Raw genomic sequence first — 16429 nt, forward strand, 5'->3', positions numbered from 1 at the left:
TCGCAAACGGACTAACATTATAATACTCTCGCGACAAATGACTTGTATTTACGCGATCGAAATTTCTACCTTTGCAAAATTTCTTTATATTAAAAAAAAGAAAAAATGGTTAACTACTTTTTCCTTCTTTATGTATTATATTTATGCAGTTATATAAGCTCCGTTTAGAGTCAAGGTTTAATTGTTTCTTTTCTTAATGTTTTGCCCGTATTGTTCGGTTTTATTAATAAATCAAGATTATCCGTATCTCGGAAGCTTTAATTAAATATTATAGAATATTATGTTCATATCTCAATAATGCAATATTGAATTGTAGATTGTTGCTTGCATGGTACAGTTGTGCGCGATTCGTTATTAACGCAAAGTAAACAGCACGGGGTTGCAGTTGTGTAGTGTATCGGTGGTTGTGTCACCGATACATCTATATGTTACGGTGAAATATGTTCGAATATTTGGATATTTTTTCGGGCTCGGCTACACACCGTTTTATGATCGCCTGTGATCAGTGCTTGAAATTAAGACGCACGAGAGACAGATTCGACTTGATAGTAAAAAAACAGCAACAAAAAACAACGCAAAGATACTGTACTTATTCGTCTTATCTTTTGTCTTTTAGCTTATCTTTAATCAGTGTAACATAAACGCATAATTTATACGCAAAATTCTTTACTCTACTTTTGTTAATATTATAGAATGTAGAAATTCGAGCTAAATTTCTATTTGAAAAGAACAAAGATCTAAATCTTATATTTTGCTTAAGCTATCCTTGTAAATCGACGAAATGCTCACTGTTTCAGACGTAATCTGCAGATAATTTTCAAGCGCATACATTGCACCGCACAATGTCCTGCTATCCTGGCGTTTCTGGAGCACCCTCCTACTCGGAGAACTGTAGCAAGCCCGGAAGTGGGAGCCAGGTGTACGAAAGAGAGAAGAGAGAGAAAGAAAGAGAGAGCGAGAGAAGGGGATGAAAAGGAGAGAGCAAGAGAGAAGCACCCGAGTTATAGCTTCCTGGTGGTGCGAATGCTTCTGGCGCCACTCTCTTGACGAGTGACAGGATATTGATGAACATGTCGAAGGACGCAAGGTTTCATCACCGTTGAAGCTAAAAAAAGATACATGCAGGACTTCATATATACATTTGCGTTATGGCAAAAAGTTGAGCTTGCATGCAGTCCTGATACGCGAGGGAATCTTGCTATTTGAAAACGCATACGCCACACGGAAGTGGGAACGTTATAGCACCGTACCAAGGGTGGAAAAAAATCCTCATACTATCCTGGTGTCGAGAATATTTGAGAGGGAACGACGCATGCCATCGACAACCGAGGGAACTTACGATATAGTTAACCGGTTGCTTAATATAAAAAGGTATAAAAAGAAAATTGTTTGAAAAATTTTTAAACATCTGTTTTCTCACTGTTCTCCTTGACCTCCAGTAATATTGATTTTTAGAGGCGATAGCTCGGTTCCATGTGGTTTAAATATACTCGTTATAAATATTTATTAGTTGTACAGATATATATATATATATACATATAAATGCATTTTGTTAAAATTAAAAATATTTGATTAAATTTGAGTTGAGTTGAAATGCACTACTAAAAAATAAAATTTCTGACTTGGCACCGATTAATTCCCATCACTATTTTATCGACGGTGCGGTAGTCGGTTCTTAACAGTAATTAGAATTTACGTTGGCGACGTCACCGTCGCCGACTGATGGGTACCGCCCACGGAGTAGTATACTACTCCGTGGTACCGGTAAATCGGAGCAATCAAGGTAGTGATAGGAATCAATCGTTATTTTATTTTTCAGTAATTTACATCAATTTCAACACAAGTTTAATAAGTTTAATCGGCTGAATAATCACACGTCAGTATTTTTTTTATTTAAAATAATTTCGTGATAAAGTTTCGAATTTACCGTATGCGAATTATCACGTGAATTGCATATCGCTGATTATTTTTATATTTACATATGTATCGTCCGCTCTTTTTATTTTTTTTTTTTTTTTAGTTAGCAAATGGACTGTTAAATTTTTACTGGTGTTTGTTCCCAGTGACACTTTTAACGACGCACGCTAAGAATTTCAAAGCATTAATTTTTTCCTACCTGAACTACTTATTCTTCAGATCACTCAAGATCGTTACTTCTAATCTTGAACTTTGTCTCGTGTAGGTATGTATATATGTATATTAAATATCACAACGTCATTGTACCATATATCACAAGTGTTATTGCCTGCGATAAGATAACTATTAATTTTCAAATTAACACTCAGTATATTCTGAAACTTGACAGGGATTGGGCGTGTTACGTAAAATATTCATCTGTAAAAAAATCAAAGTCAACATCCAAGTTAAATGGATTGTCTTCTGTGCAGCGCGATTTTCCTCGGATGCATCGCGATGCTATTTGTTTTTGTAAGAAGGAACTTTTCATCTCGCACGAAAGTGCCTAAGCTACCGGAAACTTGGTGGACACCTGGTACTGAGAATGCCGCTGACCATTATATCAGATCGTACAAAGTTACTTTTACTGAGGAGGTATGTACATAATTAGAGGAAAAATTATTGTAGGTGATGACTGTCCTATAAATAATGTTGCTATTTAAAATTATATTAAAAATATACATTAAAAAGGAAAATAAATAATAAATATAGAAAAGACAAGAGAATAGCTAATGTAATTTAAAATTTAAATACTAGTCGTGAAAAATAAATTATATTGTTTGCAGGTCGTAAAAGATTTAAAATACCGATTAAACCACACTAGACCTTTGACACCACCATTGAAAAATGTTGCCTGGACATATGGTACAAATACTGATGCCTTAAGTAAATTTTTAGATTACTGGGCAAATAATTATAATTTTGAAGAGCGTGAGAAGCACATAAATCAATATCCACAATTTAAAACAAATATTCAAGGTAGGAGAGTAATTGTCAACTAATTGATGCAATTAAATTTCAATATTAATATTGGAACATATGTTCTTATTGCATTATTTTCCATTTGTTAGTAATGTTTTATAAATTACATATGTGTATCACATTTAATGCAGGTTTGGATATTCACTTTATCCGTGTAAAACCAAGTAATAAAGATGGAAAAAGTGTTTTACCATTGTTAATTGTACATGGATGGCCTGGCTCTATAATGGAATTTCACAAGATTATTCCGTTACTTACTTCACCAAGACCAGAGCATGATTTTGTGTTTGATGTAGTAGCGCCTTCGTTGCCTGGATTTGGTTTCTCTACCGCAGCTACTATACCTGATCTTTCGGCTGCTCATATGAGCGTGGTTTTAAAGAATCTTATGCTGAGACTTGGATATGACAAATATTACGTTCAAGGTGGTGATTGGGGTGCTACTGTTATTCAGACTATGTCTTGTCTATATCCACAACAGTAAGTTTATTAGTCGGTATATTATTCAATCTAATGTGGTGCGTAACATTGCAAATATATTCAACATATTCAACAAATTGTATGTCATGCAAATTGCAGTGTTCTGGGTATGCATTCTAATTTGTGCCTAGCACTTAATAAATGGACTCTGCTGAAAAAAGCGTTTTCATCCTTTTTGCCATGGACGAAAACTAAAAAGGGTCCTAGTTTTTCGTTGTTTGGAGAGACTGGATACTATCACATCCAGGCTACAAAGCCAGATACAGTTGGTACACAATATTTATATTATGTAATTATATACTTAATTATACAAACAAAATGTATATTCACATCTTATTATAACTTGAATGCGTATACTATGTGTAAAAATAAAAATGCAGTACTCTTAAAGTATCATGTGTACGTTTCAGGGGTCGGTTTGAACGATTCACCTGCAGGTTTGGCGGCGTATATCATTGAAAAGTTTTCGACTGGTACAAATCCAGCTTATAAATATAGGACGGACGGTGGGTTTTTGGAGAAATTTACATATGACGAGTTGATCGATAATCTAATGATCTATTGGGTATCAAACAGTATTACCACAGCCATGAGAATATACGCCGAACAGTACACCAAGTCGAACAGATCTCTGATGGAGAGCTTGGAATCGTACGTAATTGTTATCTCAAGTTGCTATTATTACTGTGTGCAATTAAACTAATGTTATACGTTTTTTTTTGTTTCTTTTTTTTACAGAGCACCGGTAAAAGTTGCTAGTACTTGCGCGCAGTTTCCTCATGAAATCATGGAGCAAACCCCAAAAGAATTGAGAAAACGATTTGTGAATCTTTTACGTATTACTAAAATGCCTCGAGGTGGCCACTTTGCAGCACTTGAAGAACCTGAATTACTTGCTGACGATATATGGATCTCTGTCAACGAGATGATGAAGTGGAACGAGAAGAATAGAGAGACTATTATTTGCGAACATGAAGAAAGTAAACACAATTCATAAATGAAAAGAATGTAAGAGTTATTTAAGGGCAAAACAGAAATCACAGAGAAACAATTATTTTGTTTCGTATAAAGATTACAGTATACTGAACCCTTCACGTATAAGATATAATTATCTACTGATATATTTTATATTTTTACTATTATCAAAAGTGTTTTCAATAATTTTTGTTACGTATATTGAAATATATATTTTAACAAAATATTAGATAACATAAATTTTCTAAATAGATTCTAATTAGAGATTTTAATTAACTTGAGTATTTTTGTGAAAAATTGGAAAATGTGAATTAATTAAAAATTATCGATTTATTTCTCTGCAACTTTTAGCATTTACCGATAAAAGTCGAGTCTCCTTTCTCAATTTGTCTTTCGCGTAAAAAAAAATGTCGTGGGTTGGCAGCACCGTTTATCTGTCACCCTGCACTACCCTGCAGCTGTTACGATATAAACATGGCGACGAAGATGTTCGTTTAAAGAGCAGCGACGCGTTTTTTCCCCCCTACTCGATTACGAATCTTAATTGTTGCCGGCAACGAGAAGAAACGCGATGGGCAATGCTGACACTAAGCTAAACTTCCGGAAGGCCGTGGTGCAATTAACATCAAAAATTCAGGTAGAGACAACAGCTTGTTTACCCGGAGTACCATATGATCGATCGGTAGATCGACAAACACATTTTGTCGTTGAAATTGACGATCGATCAGTGCCTATGATAAATCCAGTTAAAAGATCTGCGCTCTTTATTATTTTATTTACGTATAATATTGATATAATTAAAAACAAATAAGATCGAACATGTTGCCGTGTCAAAATTGATCCCGATGTGACGTACGTACACCAGCGATAAGGAATAAGTGCGATTAAAGTCAAAAAAATTTATGTATTTCTGGAAATGTTTGAATTTCATATAGTATATATTTTATTGACACAATACCTTTTGATCAGGTGATTGATGCATCAGATGACATATTCTGGGATCAATTCTGGTCGGAAAACGTGACCAATGTACAGGACATCTTCACTCTGATCCCAGCACCAGAGATTCGTGTATTGAGAGAAGAGGCGCCTTCTAACTTGGCGACGTTGTGTTACAAGGCAGTCGAGAAGCTGGTCAAGGCGGTGGATAGCAGCTGCAGAACTCAACGGGAGCATCAAACCGTTTTAAATTGTTGTCGCTTACTGACACGCTTGCTACCTTATATATTCGAAGACCCTGACTGGAAAGGTTTCTTCTGGTCAAGTTTACCTGGCAAAGATGACGAAGAGAGTTTACCACTGGCGCATTCTCTTGTTAACGCGCTTTGTGTAAATTTATAAATTTTATAATCGATAGCAAATATATAATTAATACGATCTGGGCAAAATTATAATTTTATATTTACCTCTGTTTTAGGATTTATTATTCTGTCCTGACTTTACCGTAGCTCCAAACAGGAAATCTGGCCCGGTGAGTCTCTGTTTGCTATTGAAATTCGACAGACACGGAATTCGTTACGCCTTATAATGCCTCTTTCAGGACAAAGCTGATGAACTGCAATCTATAGATAGCTGTGAATATATTTGGGAGGCAGGAGTGGGCTTTGCATACTCGCCACCCAGATATCCCATTTTAGATTCGAATCGCACGGAATTGTTGAAGCTTTTATTGACATGCTTCAGCGAAACCATGTACAATCCGCCGACGGACCTGTCGATCATGCCGAACAGGTGGATTCAGCATTTAACTAGCAGTGAAAACAGGTGATTTATTTTGTTTAAATATTTTATTATAATCTCGCATATCACTATATTTATAACTTAATTAATAATTACCTGTTAATTGTGTAGACACGCTTTACCCATGTTTACATCGCTTTTGAACACGGTATGTGCGTATGATCCCGTCGGATATGGCGTCCCATACAATCATTTACTGTTTACTGACTCCTTGGAACCACTAGTCGATGTTGCATTACAAATTTTAATTGTAACTTTGGATCACGACACTACCGGCGGGGCACCGTTGGAGGAGGGAGCAATCGGAGATAATTTGTTCATTAACTATCTAAGTCGAATTCATCGCGATGAAGGTAATTAGACTTTCGATATTTGCGATAAAAAATGCTAATTTCTGCATAGAAAATGAATATATGTATAATATATATGACATAAAAGATGAAAAAATGTAGAAAAATAATATAAAAAGAAGATTAAAATGTATTTTTTCTCTTTCTTTTTCAGATTTTCAATTTGTCTTAAAGGGTATAACAAGATTACTAAATAATCCATTGATGCAAACGTATCTGCCGAATTCAACGAAGAAAGTACATTTTCACCAAGAGCTGTTAGTCTTTTTTTGGAAAATGTGCGATTACAACAAGAAGTTCTTATATTACGTGTTAAAGAGTTCAGATGTACTTGAGGTTCTTGTGCCGATTCTTTATCATTTAAATGACTCGCGTGCTGACCAATGTAAGTTTTTTTTCTTTTTCTAGCCAAAGAAGAAACACCAGACTTTTAATTAAATCGTTTATTTATTTTAACTTTATTATTGTTTTAGCACGAGTTGGCTTAATGCACATCGGCGTATTTATTTTACTTCTATTAAGTGGAGAACGCAATTTTGGAGTGAGGTTGAATAAACCGTATACAGCTACCGTTCCTATGGACATTCCCGTATTTACAGGTGTGACAATGTTTTTTATCTGGCAATTTAAAATAATTAGATTCTGTTACTTTAATTTACGAAAAATAGCGTGTGATTGCACATTTAAATATTCTTTATTATAAAACCAATTGTTAAAATAATTTTTTTTTAATTCAGGAACGCATGCTGATCTGTTAGTCACTGTATTCCATAAAATTATCACAACTGGTCATCAGAGACTGCAACCGCTGTTCGATTGTCTACTAACGATTCTAGTCAATGTTTCGCCGTACCTTAAAACACTGTCTATGGTTGCCAGTACAAAGCTATTACATTTGCTGGAGGCATTTAGTACTCCGTGGTTTCTTTTCTCGGCCCCTACCAATCACCACTTGGTGTTCTTCTTGCTGGAAATTTTTAATAACATCATCCAGGTAATATATACGATGCATGTACATAAAACATTCATTAATTTTTACTATATGTAATATAATCAAAGAATAAATATATTAATTTTTAATACCATAAAATTAAATGCGTTGCTTTCGACTTTCAGTATCAGTTTGATGGAAATAGTAACTTAGTTTATACCATAATACGTAAACGACAAGTGTTCCACGCATTAGCAAACTTACCTAGTGATTGCAACACGATCGCGAAATCTCTTAGCAAGAGACAGCGTCGTCATATGCCTGCGAGCACATCTAATGAGAATGTCAGTGAGACTGCTATGGAAGGTTCGCATCCCGCACAACCTGCCGAACCTGGTACTTTGAAGGCCTCTTTGTTGGAAACTCCCGGTAAGTTTTTTTTTTTTTTTTTTTTTTTTTTTTGTATGTGTACTTGGGTCAACTTTATAGATCTAAATTCAAGAACAACATTAAATACTATAAAATAGAAATTTAAAATTATTAACCTTAATTAAACTAATAGGTATCGAGAACATGACGGAAAAAGAATCTGCACATCCATTAAGTCCATCGGCCAGCGTTGATATTGGTAAATCAATCAGTAATCGATCGGAAAGCAAGACTGATATTGCGGAGGAATCGATAAACGTAACAAAGAATTCCGTAGTGCCGGTAAGGAATAAAAAAATAAGAATATAAAGTTTACTTCTTTTACACTGAAGATTCACTGAATCTGCAAAAACGATATAAATTAATATAAAAATCTAAATAATAAATTGATAATAATAATGTAAATTTTATTCGATGCACAGAAGGGTGGCATTCGCGTGGCCGAGCAAACATGTACCAATAACGTAAATAACGCTAATCAATGGGTGCCTTCCAGTGATTGGGTATATCAATGGAAGAGTAAGCTTCCGCTGCAAACCATCATGCGACTGCTTCAGGTTCTCGTTCCACAAGTTGAGAAGATCTGTATCGACAAGTAAGCAAACATTATTTTTATGAATAACGATCTATTTTTTTTTTTTTTTCTAATCGGTATTTATAGAATTTTCGCTAAAGAAAATTATCATATATTCTTTTCTACATAACTACACTTGTTACTTTTTACATTTATATGTACTTTTTTATTGATTGTAACAGAGGACTGACAGACGAGAGCGAGATTTTGAAGTTTTTGCAACACGGTACGCTTGTCGGATTGCTGCCAGTACCACATCCTATCCTCATCAGGCGGTATCAGGCCAACGCCGGTACGACCGCGTGGTTTCGCACATACATGTGGGGTGTTATATATTTGAGAAATGTCGAACCACCCATATGGTACGACACGGACGTCAAACTGTTCGAGATTCAAAGGGTTTAGATAACAATTGTTAAAAACAATTGTTAAAAGGTCCGTTATCGATCGCACTTGAAATACTGTTTTATATTGGCAGTGCGTAAGAAGACGAGTCTTATCGGGCTCGTTATTGTGTATCATATAGCATCCATTTTTAAACATTAATTCTTCAGTTAACTGAAATTTAATTGACTCTTTGGCTCTCTAATTGGAGGAAAATTCAATATAATTAATTTTTCTAAATTTATTTGAATGTTTCATCGATAAATGTCATTATTTCTTCGATTAGTTAACAAAAAAGTGATAAGAGTCAATTAAATGTCGGTTAGTTTTGACCAATTACGGGAATTTAGTGAGACAGCGCGACGAACATTGTCGAGTCACAAGCTTTGTTTCGATATCGATTACTTTTTACACGGCGAGAGCATCCAAAGTACTTTCATCTTGATGTAACATACATATACTATATACAGATCGTAAACATCGTTTTTAATTGATATCAGTGATTTATTATTTTATTATTAATATTATTATTATTATTACTGTATTCCGAAGACTGTAATCTTTGTATCATAGTAATATATGTCATCAGTAAATAAAAAATACATATATCGTCGATCTTAAAGAAAAATTTACTAATTAAATGTAATAGATAACAAGAAATAGAAAAAAAATGTATACTTTAAATTTTACTTATACATTTTTTCTCGTATTTACGTCTAATTTTATTCTTATTATAATTTATATTTTACAAGTTTATAATTTGTATTATAATTTCTTAAAAAAAATTAAAAAAAAATAAATAATAAAAAATATATATAATACATATAATAAATTCCTAAAAATACGATGTTTCATTAAGACCGGCGATATCGTAGAATGATTATCGTTAAGAGTTAGAGAAGTCACCTTTCGCGATATGTAGCTAAGCTTTATAGAAGGACAATTTTTATTCGTTTTCGCACCTAATTGTTATATATTCGCGTACATTTATAAACTAAAATAATTGTTAAATTTATACTTGGAAATAATTTCATACTTTCGCGAAAAATACTGAATCTGTATGTTAGAAACTTTTAGGTCCGCTTTTTTTACACTTATCGCAACTATGTGGTCTTTCTTCCGTTTGTCTTACGAATTTATTTCTAAAAGTTAAAATAACAACGGACCCAATAACAACAATTACTTTTTATGAACGGAACGACATCGCATGCAGCGAGTCAATTTGCGATTTCTTGAAACTGTTGAAAAAAAAAAACACCTTTCGATTCTTCTGCTTTTTATAAACTGCACCCTCTTTAACTTTCTATGGTCTAAAGTTAATTAAATGTATGCTCAGGCCTTAAGAGAAAAAAAAACTAACAAAAGTTTAAAAGCAAAATTCATATTCTCTAATTTAATTTCATTATATGTGTATATACATGTATATACACATTCTTTTGCAATATATATATATATATATTTTTTTTTTTTTAAATAAATCGATAATTTATCCTGATATAAAAAATGGAAAAACATAAAAATCCGCAATTAAATAATATAAACTTTAAAAAGAAGGGAATGCGAGTTTTGCTTTTCTATTTTTTAAGTAAAAATAAGATTGTAAGTGTAGTTAGAAATGACGACGATGAGTTTTGTACATCAGTACATTTGCGGCTTATAATTATAAAGAACATTCGAATAAGATCTCACATCAGTACGTATTATATGTAGTTGTTCTTAAATATACAGTTATGACACAAACGATCATTTACATGTGTGTGCATACACGTATTTTTTCTCTTACTTTTTTTTTGTCAATTTCTCGCACACATACTTGTGAAAAAAAAATCGCACAATACTCGTATCTAACATTAAACGTAAACTACCGCGAAATGCACGCGTTCCTATGTCACAAAGCACGTAATGCGTATATCGTATATATGATATTCGATAACAAACGCGTTTAGTAGACAGAAAGTTACACCTACTACAACTAGAACTGTACACCAAACGCGTCTACTGTTACCAGCTTATCATAAATGGCGATCAAGCCATGCACACGATTTTACAAATTTGACACTCGGGATTGAATTGCACATTTCTGCATTTTCTTTTTGTTCATATCGCGAGTGCCTTTACGCACGCGCGTGTGTATGTACGTATATATGTATGTATGTACATACACGTATTTATATAATAAAAATCATATTTATATAAGATTCTGTAAGGATCACGAAGACAAATAATTGAACGAAGTTTAGTAATAACTCTTGGAATTATATATCGAAGAACGCGCTCTAACGAGCGATCATCTTGTAGAAGTTTAAACTGGAAGAACAAATAGATCGACCAAATATCCAGCTACGCGCTGCGTCGCGGCTAAACCTAAGTTAAATATATCACATGGTTTTATAGTAAAGTATAAAAAGATTACCCGCACGAAATGGAAATTTATTGGCGGAGCGCGGCTCTCTCCGTAATGCCCACTAAAAAATATCGCCGCGTGAATCTTTTCTTTCTCCAAACTGAACCCTCGATGTGTTGTCGATGTGTTATCATCATTGCGCTCTTATCACAGACGTGAACGTTACTTAAACCTAGAGAATTGATTTGCGCTGCTTTGCGTAGCATACACGAGAATGTCGAAGGAAGAATTTTTAGACGAGTACCAAGTCCGATTTTTCTAACGATTTCATCGCATGACTTTGTCGTAGGAGGGTGGCGGTGCCTCATCCGAGGCCACAAGTGGCGGTGGCGACGGCGGTGGTATTAAGATAGCGATGTGATAAGGGGGCGGAGGCGGCTGCCTCACCGTCGTCGTAGTCGGTACTGTGGTCGCCCTATTGACAATACTATCACCGATGTTAGATGCGTTCGTTAGAGTGACAATGTGATCTTCCTGCATACGCGTGTTGTGCTCCGACCGACCGCCATGATGATAATGGCTTTCACGATGATTATGATATTTGCAGAAGATCGAATACAAACAAGCGGAGAGCAGTAATATTAGCAGCCCACAAAACACAAGTATTTCCAGGCCAGGACCCTATTAATATAAAAATAAAAATTAATTGATTAAAAAATAAAATTAAGACATAAAAAAAGGAAGTCACGAGACAATGACAAAATTTAGATTAAACTTTTGAGATAAAATCTTTCTCAAAGATTTTTTTTTTCTTCCAAAGTAGACGCTTACCCGATAACCAAAATAAAATTTTGCAGCCGCCACAAAGACTGTCGCCAAAGCAAAGGTTGACCAGATGCCACAACGCAGTCGAAAGCCAGCCAGTTCGGCTTCCCGTAATTCGAAGACACTTCCTGTTAGTAGGCTTCTATTTCGTTCTGCACCGTTCGCGGCAGTTGTATTAGATAAAATCAGTTGATTGTTGCTAGCGTCGGTGACATTGCTGTGAACAATGCGTGAAACCAGGAACAATTTAATACCGCTATAATTCCATGTATCTTCATGCTAAACTCACAAAACTGCAAACCGAGGGCGAATCATTTATAAGTAATCTTTCTGCTGGTAGATATGTATAAGTGAGTCACCCTGTATATAGGAAGAGCATGTTCCTCTCAGAATGTCTCCTTTCTCTTAGTGTAGACCTTTTTGTGTTTTCATTAATTACTTGGGGATGTTGTTCAGCTGGACGAGTTGAGCGGCGCTGAGCGACGACGAACCGTGATGACGGTTCTCGTTATGGATTCGCGTACACGTCGAACGTCCAACGATGCTTCGGCAGGAATTATTGACATTACTAGGTCCAGCTGGCGATGCGTTTCCGGTTGTGAGGTTACCTGCGAGGCCCTGGAATCGATGCACAGGAGTCACCATTTGTCTAAGATCGCCACCACACCGACATTGATCTGTAAAAATAAGTAATAAAGTGATAAACAACGAAATTAAACAATGAACGAAAAAAACGTAGAGGTACTAGTAAAGCTGCAATATGCACTTTGTATTTTATTGTTTATTACTTTTTTATCCCTTTTTTTAGATATATTTTTAAATCTAGATTTATAAAATTACTATAGCACACTTACTACGTGATTTGGGTACAGGTGTGGCAGGGTATCGGCGGCCGGTGAAGCCGTAGTACCTGCCCGCCGGTTTGTTGATCCAGAAGTGCATCAGGAAGTTACTGTTGTGGGCTCAAAGATCCATCGCTGGCTAGTAATAAAATATAAAAATTAGTAAATTTAAATTAAATTTTAATTATTAAATTATTACAAATTAAATAAATAAATTTAAATAAAAAAAATTTAATAAATAAGCCTATAATATATAAAAGAATAAATTAATACAAAATAATAAATTTAAAAAAAAAGCAGAAACATTATTAAATAATATTTACTTAACACCCAAATCACTTCTTTTTTTTTTTCTATACGTTTGGATTTTAGAAAGGTTTTAGATCGGCATCGCTCGTACTAATTTAATCGTACTCACTCTACAATAATTTCTTGTCAATACGCGAGTTGTACGCAATCCTATTTGAACATTTCCTTCAACATGCAATCCTTCTACTCGCCAGGATCGATACCAGGCCCCGACAATCATGTATCTCGGACAAATGCGTCTTATCGGCTTCAGATGTACGCTACTCATCGTCTGCCGAAAATGTTATCGTTGTCAGTGACGCTGGTCAAGTTCATCTTCTTCCAGACAATCTTCTATTTTAAAAGTGGCACTCTGAAAACAAAATTACAGTTATCAATAAAAACCTGATAAGGCAACTAAGGTTTTACGGCAAATATAGCAGACGAAGAATATAAATACAAAAGACAAAGTAACTAAAAAGTGATTCTAAATATTCTATCTTCCTTCAACATTTTTTAAACAACAAAGATAAAATTATATCATAAGTAAAAGAAAAAAAAAAAAAAAAAAAAAAAGACCTTGTTCAGCTGTTGCAAAGCAGCTTTTTTTGCTGAACGCGGCCAAAGCAACATACTGCACCTTGAGGAGAGTAAATTACGATAGGATTTCGCGACACTCACTCGTTCTCGTGTCTCATGCTGCGTTTATTCGACATGTAGCGAGCGAAATCGACACGTTCGCGGATCGAGCCATTTCATCTTCTTGATATCCAAATGATGCCGAGATCACCGGGCCGAAACATATCAGGTTATCCCAACACTTTCCACTCCTCTTGTCGAGATCGCGCACTACCCTTGTTCAGACTTTCTCCTTTTCTTTCCGTCCCCTTATCCCCTTCTCGCGAACTTTCAATCTCGCGACGCGTACCGACTGGTCCTTTTGGTTTTCGCGTCGCCTCGTCGAGAAAAGTGGAGAAAAGGTACGAAGAATCGACAAAAGTAGTCACTGGTCCACAATGGTCAAAGTAGACACACGCGCGCGCACGTCGATGATTTCAATGAAGTCCGCTACGAGCCGCCACTCTTTTTACTGCCAAATTGACCCAAATAGTCAGGAGTCGATATTAAAATAAGTCAGCCGGATATTACCGAAAAGGAATACAGTAGTATATCTCAATAATTAATCGGACGTATTTTAATTTAATTAAAAAAAAAAATAAATAAATTCTAGAGAAAAAAAGGAAAGAATTTAATTAGCCGCTCGTGTAGTTGTCACACATTCGCCATTCGTGTCGCATCTACACGTACCTATCGTTTATGGTGGTATCGAACCCGGTAGCGGACACCCGTCAGCGATCGTATGCTAGTAAATAGAAAAAGAAATACAGTTTTTTTTTTCGTAGCTACGAATCGTGGTCCTCGTTGGCGTTTTTTTGATACAGAATTCTCGTGGCCATTGCTTCTTGACGGCTGACAGTTGCCGTATGTGCTTTCCGCCAGGACTGAACGATATGTATCTCGTATCGGACGAACGTTGATCATTGCAACAGCTGAACGGTCGTGAGGTATCGCAGTGCCGTCGATGAAGGCCCAGCTCGCCAATGATCGTCCGCTATTCTACAAAATAAATCCACTTTTATAACGGGTTTTTCCCACAAAAAAGCACCGGCCTATTGATTACGCTTATATACAGAGGACAGGAAAGAAATTATGTAGTTGAGATGGTTGCGAGCGCAGTGACTGATATGACTGGATCTATATATCATGAACGACAAGTAACTTGTTAATATTACTTTATTCCCTTTTTGTAGATAGTCTCATGCTCGATACTTTTTAGAAAACTCGCTGTTCACAACGCGAAGTAATCATCAATGAAATATTGAGAATATCTGCACTATTTTGAGAAAAAAAAAAAAAAAGAATTAAGTTTAAACTGTCTCATACTTTTTGTCAAGATTATAACTTTAAAAATGAAATTTTAGGTGAAGGAGCTGTGTGCGTTACACGCGTTAAACAATTTATTTCAAGAGCGTGGATTTAGCAAACAAGAATTGGACCAGATTTGTTACAGTTTAAGTCCTGATGTATGGATCAATCCTCATAAGTCTCTGTTAGGACTTGGCAACTATGACATTAATGTTATTATGGCTGCTCTTCAAAGAAAAGGACGTGAGGCTGTATGGTTTGATAAACGTAGGTCTGTATATTCATAGGTACATTTATAAATATATTCACGAGTAATATAATTGTATAAATTAAAATTATATATATATATATATTTTTTTTTTTTTTCAGGGATCCCAAGTGTCTTTGCTTAGACAACATTGAGGGTTTTATACTTAACGTCCCAACTGAATACAAACTAGGTTTTGTGTTGCTTCCTTTGAAGCGACGTCATTGGATCGCTCTGAAAAAGATACACGGTGCCTTTTATAATCTTGATTCAAAACTGGACTCACCACAGTTAATAGGAAAGGTTATTAGATATAATACAATTTCCTAAAACATAAATAATTATTTCGTTATTTAAAATGATCGTAATTATTATCTTTTCTGACGTTCAGGACAATGATTTACTCATATATCTAAAGGATCAGATAGATAGCAAGGAGAAGGAATTATTCCTTGTTGTATCTAGAGAAATTGATAACAATCAAGGATGGTTAATAGATATGTGTGAAACTAAAGATGACAATAACATGGATCGTGACTCCATTAGATATATCGAGGATGGATATTCAGATATCGATATGAAAAAATCTGAATCTAAGGAAATGAATGAAAACGAATTTCTAGATAACAAAAATTCAAGATAATTGGGGCCACACGCACCACGCTCCATTCAATTATATATATAGTATTTATTTACTCATTCCCTTGTTGCAAATTTAAGGAAAAGTGACTGTCATAGGTAAAGACTTGGAATTATATAGAAACCAAGAAGATAAAGAAAAAGCAGCTAATGAAAATTACAAATAATAAATGTTTCACTGAGCATTTCACAATAATACTTTTATATCTATATGTTAACACAAATGTGAGTTATTCTAATTAATTTATTAATTTATTATTATTTTCTTATAATAAAGAGCGGAAATTATTTATGTATCATGTATATTTCTATTTATAATATACTATTTATGATATTATTTACAACAACATAGCAATATAAGAAGTAACGTACGTACATACGTAAGATATATGTTGTATTTAAACCGAAAATGTTGCTTTATTAAATATTAACGTGCATAAACAGAGAATTTGTATTTAAATAGTAGTTACTTATGTGAAAGGGTATTAATATGTGTATCTACCGTGATACTATTTGTA

The 16429-nt window shown here is 34.6% G+C and overlaps 4 protein-coding genes across 7 annotated transcripts; 3 read left to right on the forward strand and 1 right to left on the reverse strand.

Annotated features, from left to right (window-relative positions):
• Positions 1–1777: 1777 nt before the first annotated feature.
• LOC139105480 (juvenile hormone epoxide hydrolase 2-like) lies at positions 1778–4736 on the forward strand. Of its 2 annotated transcripts, none has more exons than XM_070661599.1 (8): positions 1778–1876; positions 2021–2178; positions 2306–2550; positions 2742–2934; positions 3069–3417; positions 3517–3686; positions 3828–4068; positions 4156–4736. In XM_070661599.1, exons 3-8 carry the CDS (start codon positions 2368–2370, stop codon positions 4412–4414), a joined length of 1395 nt encoding a protein of 464 aa, XP_070517700.1. In that variant the 5' UTR covers positions 1778–1876; positions 2021–2178; positions 2306–2367; the 3' UTR covers positions 4415–4736. The 2 variants fall into 2 exon arrangements, with proteins under 2 accessions (XP_070517700.1, XP_070517698.1); XM_070661597.1 differs by having other exon boundaries at positions 1779–1876; positions 2021–2182.
• A 97-nt stretch (positions 4737–4833) lies between these two features.
• LOC139105473 (protein HID1) lies at positions 4834–9413 on the forward strand. Its single transcript, XM_070661579.1, has 12 exons — positions 4834–5029; positions 5362–5721; positions 5810–5863; positions 5933–6156; positions 6244–6485; positions 6637–6867; positions 6956–7081; positions 7220–7476; positions 7599–7842; positions 7976–8124; positions 8265–8437; positions 8599–9413. Exons 1-12 carry the CDS (start codon positions 4964–4966, stop codon positions 8819–8821), a joined length of 2349 nt encoding a protein of 782 aa, XP_070517680.1. The 5' UTR covers positions 4834–4963; the 3' UTR covers positions 8822–9413.
• On the reverse strand, positions 8552–14131 carry LOC139105487 (uncharacterized). 3 transcript variants are annotated; one of them, XM_070661619.1, is made up of 6 exons: positions 13781–14131; positions 13230–13472; positions 12824–12946; positions 12409–12646; positions 11976–12186; positions 8552–11825 (listed from the first exon to the last, which is right to left on the reverse strand). In XM_070661619.1, exons 3-6 carry the CDS (start codon positions 12909–12911, stop codon positions 11472–11474), a joined length of 891 nt encoding a protein of 296 aa, XP_070517720.1. In that variant the 5' UTR covers positions 12912–12946; positions 13230–13472; positions 13781–14131; the 3' UTR covers positions 8552–11471. The 3 variants fall into 3 exon arrangements, with proteins under 3 accessions (XP_070517720.1, XP_070517718.1, XP_070517719.1); XM_070661617.1 differs by having other exon boundaries at positions 12824–12950; positions 13781–14130; XM_070661618.1 differs by having other exon boundaries at positions 12824–12950; positions 13679–14130.
• Positions 14132–14406: 275 nt separating this feature from the next.
• Positions 14407–16359, forward strand: Josd (Josephin domain containing). The gene is made up of 4 exons (XM_070661627.1): positions 14407–14874; positions 15082–15296; positions 15395–15575; positions 15664–16359. Exons 1-4 carry the CDS (start codon positions 14821–14823, stop codon positions 15913–15915), a joined length of 702 nt encoding a protein of 233 aa, XP_070517728.1. The 5' UTR covers positions 14407–14820; the 3' UTR covers positions 15916–16359.
• The last annotated feature ends 70 nt before the right edge of the window (positions 16360–16429 follow it).

This window comes from Cardiocondyla obscurior, linkage group LG09, assembly GCF_019399895.1.
Source record: "Cardiocondyla obscurior isolate alpha-2009 linkage group LG09, Cobs3.1, whole genome shotgun sequence".
NCBI classification, from domain to species: domain Eukaryota; kingdom Metazoa; phylum Arthropoda; class Insecta; order Hymenoptera; family Formicidae; genus Cardiocondyla; species Cardiocondyla obscurior.